This window comes from Beta vulgaris, chromosome 1 (assembly GCF_026745355.1).
Source record: "Beta vulgaris subsp. vulgaris cultivar EL10 chromosome 1, EL10.2, whole genome shotgun sequence".
In the NCBI taxonomy this organism is placed as follows: domain Eukaryota; kingdom Viridiplantae; phylum Streptophyta; class Magnoliopsida; order Caryophyllales; family Amaranthaceae; genus Beta; species Beta vulgaris.
This window is the reverse complement of record NC_079202.1, coordinates 46445684-46458355: the sequence shown is the minus strand read 5'-3', so window position 1 is coordinate 46458355 and position 12672 is coordinate 46445684. Positions and strand designations below refer to the sequence as shown.

The following is a 12672-nucleotide window of genomic DNA, read 5'->3' as shown; positions in this document are numbered from 1 at the left end:
TATCATAACCATATGTTGGTCAAAAGTGAAAAGTCTAAGGTCGTCGATCAAGTACATTTGTCCTATCCTTTCTATGAGCAAATTAAGCTACAAATAAACCATGTTCAATAGAAAGAAAAAACCATAATCTAGCTCATATATACTTCCTCAGTTTCAAAATAAGTGCAACATTTCCTATTTTCGAAAATGTTATAATAAGTGCAACATAGCTTAAATTTTTTCTTTTTATTTACAAAATTGTCATTACTTAATTCTCTAACAACATAATCAACTTATCATCTACCAACCTAAACAAAACTAATTAGTCAACCCGCCCAACCCCTCACTCATCTCAACCACCCCACCACCTCTTTATCTTCAACTTAACCCATCACCTCTCTCTCTCCTTAACTTAACCCACTCGCACTCTTGTCAACACAACCCACTAACTCAACAACACCAGCACCAACCTGGCCGACGTCACAACCTTGCCGACACCACTACTAGCCCAACACCACCCAGCCGACACCACCACCCAATCGGTACCGCCTTCTATCTTCTAGATTGTTCTACTACCCTCCTTCTCTCTTTCTCTCTCCTCTCTTTATTTTCCTCCAACTCCTCCTTTCCTTATCTCGCCTTTTCTCCAAATTCGTCGTTCGATTTCAACACTTCGACGGTAGTGTTAGGTCCGATGGTGGTTAGTAAATTTTATGGGTGTATTTTCTTTTTGAATACAAGGACTCTATGTTGTTGCAATGGTGGTGGTTGTGGTGTATTGTTGCGATGGTGTCATGGTGGTGGTTGTGGTGTGTCGTTATGATGGTGGTGGTATGTTGATGGTGGTGTAGGTCGTGTTAGATCTGGTGGTTTTTTGTTGTTGTGATATGTTGTTGCGATGCTGGTGGTGGGTGGAGAGAGAAAATGCCGATGGTGGTGGTGGTTGATGCTGTTGAAATGGTGATTTTGGGGGTGGTTTCAAAGGGGATGTTGGTTATTTTGGGGGGTCCTTTAGAAGGAGATGGTGGTGATTTCGAAGGGGAGGTGTTGCTTTCGGGAGTTGGAAAGGGAAAATGGGGTGTTTTCCGGCGGGAGGGAGGGAAAGAAATTATCTGATGGTGGTGGCGGCAGTGGCGGTGGTCGGTGGTGGCGTTGTTGTGGTGTATGGCAGGTGAAAGGTGTTGGGATATAAAATTATTAGGTAATTAGGGTAGATATTTTATTTAATTAAGTTGCCTAAACTCATATTTAAGTGTGGTCCCCAAGTTTCTTTCTCTAGGTGCCTTGGTCTACGTGACACTTTTTTATGTTGCACTTATTTAGAATTAATAGAGGAAATAGTTTTTTTTTTTGAAAGCCTCAAAATTAATCGATCTCACTATTAGGACCTTTCCAAGCACCAAGAGGGAGATATCATTATGGTCCTCTTACGATTCAGAGCAATAAAGCACAATAATTTCATTCTCCTCTAAATAATCTTCAAATTGGAACACTTTTACGATGATCATTGTAACTGTGTGAATCCCTTGATTAGGGTCGAAAACCTTGAAAAATCAAGAAAACAACTCAAACCCTACAAGGCTAGAGAGACTCTATCTAGAATAACATATATAATTACTTCCTCAGTAAAAAAATTAGATGTTACACTTTTTAAATATGGTTACAACAAAATAGATGTTACACTTCCTTTTTAGGCAATAATTTCTCTCTATCTCTCTCCTATTACACGTGTCTCCTTTTTCTCTCTCTCTCTACATCTATCCTCTTTGGAAAAAAAAATGCCTACAAAAATGTGTTTTTGAAAGTGTAACTTCTATATTTTGTTATGGAGCAAGTATTTATTTTGTAGTAAGTATCATGAATATATGTATATCATGCCATAAAAAAATTTGGATTTGTTCATACCTGCAGGAATTTATAAATTAAAGATATAGGTAATTTTACTCGCCGGGACTTGTCAAATTGTTTAGTAATTCGTAATTTTTATATGCAATTATCAAAATTATGTGACTAATATGATTTTTCCTTAACTCGGAGTATGATATCATGTCGGTTAGCGTGTCTTTCAAGAAGTTTAGATTTAGAGTAAACTAGAGGATGACATTAAATATTTTATAATAATGTAAAATTATAAGTGTTTGCAAGAGTAAATATCACATGTTTTTTGAGGTTGACATTTAAAAAAAAACATAAGATAACAATATAGATTTGGGCAAATTTTCCAGAGAATAAGGCCTGATCTCTTCACCTTTTTTCTAAAATAGAAAGTAGGAGGGATTATATTAAGACATGTTTTTCTCATCTTATTTTTGTTTATTTGCATAAAAGTTCGGAAAAAAGAAGAAAATTTTATAATGGTTCATAAAGGTTGAGAAAAGTTATAGAAAAAATAAGAACCAAGGTTCACAAAATAAAAGTCTAAAAGAGGAATTCAGAAAGTTAACAAAACAAGAAAAATTCAAAAGAAAAAATTATAGAAAATTTAAGAAAAAACAGGGTGAAGATAACAAACCTCAAAGACTAACATCATTCCTCAACAACTCTATGTTACCACCAACTGCATTAGTACTTGTATTACCATAGTCACCGAGCACCACTGAAACAACAAAACCTTCTCTATCCCTATGACACTAAATTGATGTCTTGTTTTTCTATCAGTGGGTATACTTGTATCACCGTAGTCACCGAGCACCACCGAAACAACAAAACCTTCTCTATCCCTATGACACTATATTGATGTCTTATTTTTCTAATGTTGCCACCAAGGGCGGATTTACAGGGGGTACAATTATACTTTCCCAAAAATAATTTGAAGGAAATAAAAGTCAAAAAGGAAAAAAAGAGTACATTGTCCAACATGGCAACACACTCACGTGTCCCTCACTTTTTCCTTTTTCCTTTTTCCTTCTCTTTCTCCCTTTCTCTCTCCTCTCGGCTCTCGCCTCTACACTGTCACTCTGATCAAATCGCCTCAAGTACTTATTCATAACGTTATTTTTCTTTTTCCTATCTTTCTTTCTTTATTCTCTATTTTCATTTCTTTCTCTTTTCTGATTACCGTCGGTTGTTGGACTCACGTTGCCGGTTGCTAGTTGCCAATTGTTAGTCCGTCGGCAGTTGCGTTGCGCCGATGCCGGAGCCCGGAGCTGCAGAGCCAGAGCTTGGGCTTTGGTAGAACCAGAAGTTCATTTCTCTGTTAGATGTATTTTTTCCCTATTTTTTTTATTTCTGTTAATTTATAAACTTCTCAATTTGTTATGTGAATTCATATTTTGATATGTTGAAACACAGTCGACAATGACATTAGATGTGAATTGATATTTTGAAGTGAAATAACAAATTATGAAAATTAAATTAAATTTTGTGCAATTGTGAAATATGAAAGTTTAGATTACTTGAATTGAAATTAGAGATCATAAATTGTGAAATTGAAATAGAGGTTGTGAATTGAAAGTAGTTGAATTTGAAACTACATGTTATGAAATGTGATTTGAAACAAGAAACTTTGGAATTAATATATAATAATATGTTTACTTTATACTAGATTTGAAAAATGAAAAACAAAAGTTTAGAATCCTTTTGAAAGAGAGGTGGAGAAAAATCACAAAAGGAAATTGCGAAACATTATGGGGATCAACTTTTGAATGATTGTTTAGTCACTTATATTGAGAGGGATTTATTATTTTTCAAGTTAGTGATGATGTAATTAACCAAGTTGGATGCCTTGTAATTTTTATTTATTTGAAACTTATGTATTTTCATCGTTTTAAATTAGTTGTGATTTGAATGATTAATTGATATTGGCATTGTATTTTGAATTAAATTTTTACTCGTAAATTAACTCTAGCATCGTATTTTGTTTCATTTGATTTTATCTTATCCGTAACCCCATCACGTAATTCTTAGATACGCCATTGGTTGCCACCACAAGCATCTTACGTGGACAATAGGAGTAAAATTATACACTAGAATTGACGTTTTAACTGTTGAAGCAAGATTTACTAACCTGAATCACTAAATAGGAAATTAAACCACAATATGTTATGAAAATTAATCCACTTTAATATGGGAGATGTTTCGTAATTGGCTTTTATTGCCTTTTCTTTGACTTTTGACTTTTTCATATGATCTAATTTTTCGACTAATCTAGCCTTTTGTATTCGCTTTTGCATTTGTCTTGCACTATATTGGCCAACACAAACAACTAATTTATCATTTTTATAAACATTCAATAATCATAGCCAACATATAAAGTCAATAAAAAAAATCAGTTAACTGCCAAGTAAAATAACCGATTGTCAAGCACCCAAAGGGCGTGTTCGGCAACAGTAGCTGTGGTGATAGCTTTTAGATGTGAGAGTAGATGTTAGCTGTTATTGGTTGGTGTGTAGCTGTTAGCTGTTAGTTGTCCAGGTAGCGGTGTAAAATATTGATGTTCAGTAAAAAAAGCTGTCAAGGTAGCTGTTTAAGAATAACTAGTTAAAAATTCAAATAAAACTTTAACATATAATTTATACACCACTAAAAGCTAGCTTTCGATGAACACTACTAAAACATTACTTGTACCACTAAAAGCTACTTATACCACTACCTTGCCAAACACTCTTATTTTTTCTACTTAGTGTTTTGACCTAGTCAAGACACTAAAAGCTACTTAAAAAACTTGTGCCGAATATGTCCAAAGTCTACCAAAGTAGCGTTAAATAATTGTACTAATCTTGATTATTGAGGGAGTAAATTTGTATGGTTTTATTAGGAAATGAGTAAACACTTTGAAAAGGACATATACTAGCATAAAATAAGTTGGATGTGTAAAATGTTAGTATCATGCGTTAGTGACATACAAATATAAAATGATAAAGTAATGGAGTTAATGGAGCCCATACATAATGATCTTTCAGCATCATAATTCATAGCCAAGGACTTAGCGCCATATTATGCTCCCCAAGTACCGCCACAAAATATACTACTATTTAATACCAAAGTTGGCCATGCAAAACAATTTACTATGATATGGAATACTATAAGCTCTTACGTCCAACAATTCACCACATAACTGATAACTGAAAAAAATGTCACACAGAAATTTTATACAACCCTAAAAAAGACTTCCATAGTCTCATCAGTAATACTACTAAAAAAAACTTCAGTTTGAAGTGAACAAAAACAACAAGCAGCTAAGCTATACAACTCAAATCTGTGATCTGTCTCAGGGTAGCAAAAATTCCTTTACACTCAACAGCTTCATGGGAATCAACAATTCAAAAACGGCGATGTACATAAATTATACCCATGAGATAGATTAAATCAAAGTATCTCTAGCTAAAAAGCTAACACTTGATTAGGCAGAGATTGACTCACGAAGTTATTTAGTCTAAGTAGTTCTATGTAGAAGAAACAAACAACAATTTCTTTACTGCAGAAAAACAACATACAAAAAACTTCTCCTTGTCATCATCACTTCTTCAGCAGACCTCGGCTAAAAATCTTTTTGCAATGTGGGTTCGTACGTAGCATCGAGTGAGGACGAACAGCTGTAACTAGTGAATCATAAAGGGGACCCTGCAGCAAATTCAAGCATATGTTTTATTAACAAAATGAAAAAGTATATATGTTGTTTTAGGGTTCTTATTGAATTAGAAGTGATGTCGAACTTCAAACAAACCCAATTGCCCAAACATGAAGCCTGTTGCTACAACTCTCAAATTGTCAAAATCCATGCATCAAGTTTGATTGTACCATATCAATATGACATGCGAGAAAAATTATGAACACTTGTGTATCTTTGAGAATTGATATTATCGAGTCTTACCATCAAAAGGGTAAATATGAGTATGAATCTAGAGATCTAAAATTCGGAACTATAGTATATTTTAAAACACATATGCTATCCATCTCTTGAAAGTTGTAGGTCACCAGCTTGAAACTCAAATGAGTCATGGTGTACAACGTAAGGATGTAATGAGCTAAGCAATAACTAAAAAAATGTATGCATGATTTGACATGAATGTCCCATGTAAAAACCCAAGGTAATACGTCTAAAGTCTAAACATACAAGCACATGATTTGACATGAATGTCCCATGTAAAAACCCAAGGTAATACGTCTAAACATACAAACATGTGTTGTTCTTCATTAATTATTGAGAACCATTAAACACGTGTATTTTAGTGAACAAGCATTTTCATAGATGATCCATGTGGGATACTCTAGTTCCCCCACCAAACTACACTCAAAATCCATAACTATCTATATACCAAACAAGTTGTAAGTAGCAAAATAGATTTTTAAAGTAGAAGGAGGATCTACTCACACAAATGATTAGCAAGAAACAAACAGAAAAATTATAACCATCAGACCAAAAAACTGCAATTATTCCTTATCCTTCTTCACCAATAACATCAATCTCTCACCCCTTGTCCTCACCATTCCATACTTTTGATATTGCAAAGCCCTACTCAACCCAAACAGCCTATTACATTACTTCAGCATTTTACCTTGATCAATATTTTTTTATCTATGTATTTTGACAAACTTATATTTTAGGTTCCGAACTACTGAACTTTCGATGCACTACTCAAGCATAAATTAGCCAACTTCTTAGATTTAATTATATGAGAATAACATGTCATGAGAGCATTATAGTGAAGAGAGAAGCCTTGATAAGCAGACCTTGGTGACTTCGAGTGCTGACTGAACTACATAATTGGCAAAAGGATCCTGAACAAGTTGCTCGAAATGAGAAACTGAGAGCAATTCATACACAATTCTTGGCTGGCTGTCTTCATAATACTTCAAGCATTTTTCGACCACATGGCTACTGAATTTCTGAGTAGACAGATGCACATAGTTTCCTTCAAACTGAGAGATCAGCTGTGCTGTTGCAGATGGAATATTCAGCTCCACGATGTACTGGACAACATAATTTCTGAGATAGAAAAGAAATATATAGAATCAGAATATTTCATAAATGTCAAGCTATCAACTATTCTACCAAATGATGCATGTAGAAAGTATTATATACTAAAAACATGGAAGCCACTCTTATATATCTAGCCAATGCATTAGAGTTACTTTCTTCAAACTGACAACATTTTACCCTTCTCGTTCCTATCAAATGTTCCAGTCCAACCGTACAAGGGTAGATATATTTTGGAACAAAAAAAATCAAGTGAAAAGTTGCTGCCGGCTGTGCATGCTACACTTTTACATTGTCCAGAGAGTTGGGCAATATAGCAATATTAACCCTTCAGTCATGAATGAACACTCAAATCCGAGGCAAATAAAAATGTATCAAACACAGATACCAATCACAACGACCCAAAGACTTTGAACCAACAATCTCGTTCTTTGGTGCCTTACAGGATAAGAACAAATCTCAAAAACACATCACTGAAGCTTCGCTTGGAGAACAATATGCAAAAACAACAGGTCCGTAGAATATAGGCATCAAAATTTATAAAATAAAAGAGTTTCTATATGAGCTAATTTAATACGCCACTAGAAAGACCACATAATTGCTACAATTGTGCAGATCCAAAAAGTATAATTAAACAAATTATCATGCGGCCTTCTTGCATTTACTTAACCTCTGAAGTCTGAAATGACATATGCAAGTTAGTTTAATGTGATATAGACAAAAGGATTACATGAATTCCCCTCTTTGTATTGATCATCTTGAAAACAGACTGTAGGGGTAGGAGATCAAGCTCATGACTTTGCATAAAGATTGAGCCCTTATGACTATATTACATGCTAGATGCAGCAAAACATCTCTCATAACACAGTTTGACAGATGCTGATGGCAAGTCCTCTACGCCCTACCCCTGCAAGCCTAAAATGCAATAAAAGGACATCCTCACAGAGAAACAAGCTTCAACTGAAAGAAATACAGACACATTGTTTGGTATAATTATGCCATGAGAAAGACTGCCATCACAGTTTCCTTTCAACAGCAAATAAAAGAGAATGATTGTTTAAACGAAAATGAAAAAGACTTGGACATCCTTTATAACGTTATGCTCAAGTTATGAAGGAAAAGCAACATTCTCTGAAAACCTGCACGCGGTAACTTAGCAAACACTTAAAAGCACTTGATGAAATCAATTCATGAGAGCAATCCCCTGTGACACAAATTTTATTTATGGCAGCTCTTCCCCTAGAGAGAAGACAACACCTGATAACTGCTCTTTCGTAATCAAAATAAACATAAGTTAAGGATTCTATAGGTAGATCCTCAAATTTGACTGAGATACAATATTGAATGCAAAACTCTAGCCATCATATATCATACACTCTAAGGCAGCTTATAAAATCTTGTCATGACAATATGCATATAATCAGAAAGAGGTGCCTGAGCAAGATAAGCAGCTTTACGAAATTCACAGGTTAGATAGTTACCCAAATTGATCTTGAGCAAGAAGAAGGCCATTGGCACAAATTTGATCTATCAACTTCTGCCTGTCTTCACCACTGGAATGAGCAATACAACGTTGAAGGACACAACAACCATGCCGATGAGTTGCAATCTCAACACAGTACTTTGCAGCAGCATCATAGATGAACTGTCACAGATATATAATGCAAAATTATAAGATTAGAAAAATCAGAACCATATATTTTAGTTGATGTTTTATTTCAAGAGCAGCAATTTAGCTTGTCCGTTATAATTCCCTTTCCACTAGATTAAGTTGCGGGCAGAAGGCAAACATTTCCAACATGCTAAAAATATATACTTGATAGACGGATTCGACAAAATTAATCAAAAGTAAAGCTGCTGACGGGAAAAAGGACTACCAAAATCAGTTCTTCTAATTGTCACAAAACCCAAATTATTTTAAGAAAAGTTTAACTAACTTATGATAGGGCTAAACAAGATGTTAATAAGCCAATCTTCTTCTCATCATAGCTGCCTCATCTAAATGATCTATCACCATAAGGCATTCATCAAAATCTTTTATGTTACCAAAGCAAGTTCTAAGTGTACATGAAGGTCAAATCATATCCTCTTCCTTATATCAAACAGCAATTAGAGCGGGAAACAATTGTAACACATACACTGACACTCTCGTAGCAATTGTCAAGGTCAACACTCGCTACTTGGCTTGAAGTTAGGCAACAGTATTTCAAACAGTTTCCTTTTGTCAAAAATGATCCAACATTAGAAGTGCTTTTCAGAAGTTTGTGAAAAGGAAAAAAAGAGGAAAATTGCTGGAGAAGTACAGGAAGCAGCAACACAACGACAATAATTGCTTCTCTCAGTTTAAAATCTACATAATCTAATGAAGCAATCTAATGGAACATGATTCGCCATTAAAAGTATTTCCTGATGTAAGGATACCTTATTATCATCACTGCTAAGGCATAGCAAGCAACGCTGGACAACATGATTCCCATTCAGATCTTTTATAAGATCAAGAAATCCTGGTTCAAGAGCTCGTATGATCAATGAAGTCTGCTTTCTTGTTTTAAGGCTCTCGATCAATTTCTGCACCACTCGTGTTCTGAGACACAAGAACCAATTACAATCAAAGAAAATCATGGGCAAAGTTCAAAAGCAAGGTAACAAGAAACGATCAATTAAGCATCATGGGAAATAGAAGTACCCATGCGTATTCAAGGAAATTTTGACAAGTTCTCCACGGTCCTTGGTCACCATATGAACAATCTTCATTCTCTGTTCTTCATTGCAAACATCCAACAATTTCTGAATAAGATAGTTTCCAAAGGGATTCATCATCAACTCGACAACATGGTCAATAATTTCATTAAAGATCAATTGCACATCTTCAAAAGACCCGTCATCAAACTTCTTCTGCAGGAACCGACAGCCATATTGATCCTTTGCCATGAGATATATGTTACCCGGAACCTCTACTAATGAATTATATATCGTCTGCAGAAGCAGAGGATCACAACTAATCATTTGACTACCATTTTCACAAACTCTATCAGTCTGCAATGGAAGTTTAAGTTCCAAGTTCCTCTCCCCAGTATTTTGCATTGTGCTACCACTAAGCAAATTTTTCGTACGGCCACTTAACTGATAATTCTTACCAATCACACCATTCAGTCCCTTATCATGTAAGATCTGGGAACTTTCAGAAGCATAGTGATCAAGCTGTCTCGTCCTTTTCATCAGTGCATGAGATGAAGGACCCTCCCTTTCTTCAACAGCTCTCATTCTTTCCCTCATTGATAGTACATTAGCCCTGCTTAATGCCTGCTTAGGATACATTACATGAGAGGAACCAACAGAGCTCAGATTTCCCAAATTTCCAGGAAACTGCCATCCATATTGCTCCAAGAAAGCTTCATTGATAGGAGGCTTATACATAGACAAGTTCTGAGAAGTTGCCCAAGGACTCAACATATCCTTACAACCATCCATCATATAGTGCTGCAAAGGGTCACCAACAACATGAGGACCATAAGCAGACTCAACATGAAGAGGGCCTTCATTACCACAACTTCCATCTCCTCTCGAAATCATACCTACATTACTTACACGTTCGCCTCCCCTCGGAATTGAAACATTACATAGAAAATCATTACTTTCATACACTGGCATTCGATCATAACATTTATTTCCTCTAAGAAATGAAACACCATTCCCATAGCGCTCATCTCCTTGATGGGTTGTCCCTTCCAGGGGAAAATTAATCAAACAGTTCTGCTGACCATGCATAGCATAGTGAGAATTCGACTCGAAAAAATCACCTCGATTACCCCCTCTTTGCCACAATCTAAAGCTTCTCTCATCCTTCATACTCTTCTCATCTCTACACATAGTAGAAGGAAACCCTCCATTACCAGAAAACCCATTATAAAAACCTTCTAAAACCCCAAAATTCTCACCCATAGAATACCTATTATCAGCCACATTACAACCAGAATTCCTAAACACATCTGGGTCTCTATGAAATTGTCCAAAATTATCAGAAGAAACTTGACTCATCTTATTCCCAATATCCATCTTTTGAAATTCTCTGGCTAAACTACGTTCATCCATCATAACCCCATTGTTAGCCCTCCTATAGTAAGAATCTGGTAAATTAGAACCCACATAAAATTGATCTACAAAAGGGGTTTTTGGCGTGGGAAAACGAGAATGATCAAAAGAGGAAACTGATGATGAACCAACATCAGGATAACAAAACCCATTTGTATAAGAACATGAACTACCAGATGGAACAACACCCTCAAACATTTGTTGTTGTTGTTGTTGTTGTTGTTGTTGTTGTTGTTGTTGTTGTAGTTGATGATGTTGATAATAATGATGATGATTATTTGATGTTAAATGAGAATTTTCACCAGAAAAATTGTCTATCTTTCTTTCACCCTTCATCTTCTCTTCTTTAAACATTAACAAACACCCCAAAATTACGATACTTGTGTATATTTCTTCTAAAACAACAACAACAGAGTAAAAACACACAAAAAGAGTAATCTAAGGAAAAAAAAAACAACAAAAACAAACCCACAAAAAAAACACAACAAACAATACCCAGATCAAAATATCAAATAACCATTACACATACATGAACATGAAGGATGATGTTGAAGAAAATTTCAGTCGCATTTTTCAATCTGTAAAGGAATTTTCAATTTTGATTCAAGGTTAAAAAAAACACACACAAAAGAGGAAAAATATAAAAGGAAGAAAATGGGTTTTTGATTTTTCACTGTTTTAGCCAAGAGTAGTAGTACGGTCTGTTACTTCTGTGCACGCTCACGCCATTAAAATGAAGAGTTTGAGAGCGATATATATTTATATATATAGAACTTTATAACATACAAACGCTCACACATTGAGCACTGAGAGGGCGTAGGGAAGGAGAGAGAGTGTGTGTGAAGGGAAGCAGGGTTTTAGTAGTTTTTTTTTTTTTATGTAAATTGATTTGTGATTGTTAAAATGAGTTTAATTTTCAGTAATTTATAATGAATTTATTGTTGACCAAAATTTTCTATGCTTTTCAGTTACACATTGTAGCTAAAAATCCTCTGAAATATGCAACCACCTCTCCTATGTTCCCTCTTGAGATATCGGAGGTTGCTTCGTGATTTATTTTGACAAAGTATTTTTTGCATTTTTTTTTCTTTTTGTTTTTTTACAGATCAACATGATTTATATAAAAATGTAAGATTTGGAAAAGAAAAAATACTACATCAAATACTACCTTATAAAAACAGTGAAAATTACCATATAAAATAATATTTTAGGAAGCTTACCTTTTGTTGAATTTTCGTTTGTTGATTTATTTTTTTCCGGCATTGACTTTGTTTTTTTTTTTTTTTCCTGTTTAAAATTTTCAATCTCCTTTAAAAATCGAAATTAATAAATAATTGAAATTAATGCTTAAAAAAGGCGGTCAATAGCCGAAATCAGGTCAACGGTAGGCGGTGGTTTCTTACAACATTTTTGCTTTAAAAGGTACTTTCAGATAACGTATTTTATATAAGGTAGTTTTTTTAAAAAAAATGTGTGTATATAAAATTTTACTATAGAAAGTTTTTATACTTTCTTTCTTTTCAATGTATATTGCTTTCCATTATGCATTATTTTGGGGAAGAGAATGTGGTATATTAGTGTCACTTGGATGCTAATGGATTTTCATATCTTGTTTTAAGAATGTCCATACCATTCAAACGCTTTTTCTACCTTTGTTACGTGTATTTTGTGTTATTCCCTTC

The 12672-nt window shown here is 34.6% G+C and overlaps 1 protein-coding gene across 1 annotated transcript; it reads right to left on the bottom strand.

Annotated features, from left to right (window-relative positions):
- Window positions 1-5105: 5105 nt before the first annotated feature.
- LOC104892455 (hypothetical protein) lies at window positions 5106-11870 on the bottom strand. The gene is made up of 5 exons (XM_010678399.4): window positions 9585-11870; window positions 9320-9482; window positions 8380-8543; window positions 6652-6907; window positions 5106-5541 (listed from the first exon to the last, which is right to left on the bottom strand). Exons 1-5 carry the CDS (start codon window positions 11342-11344, stop codon window positions 5437-5439), a joined length of 2448 nt encoding a protein of 815 aa, XP_010676701.1. The 5' UTR covers window positions 11345-11870; the 3' UTR covers window positions 5106-5436.
- Between the last annotated feature and the right edge of the window lie 802 nt (window positions 11871-12672).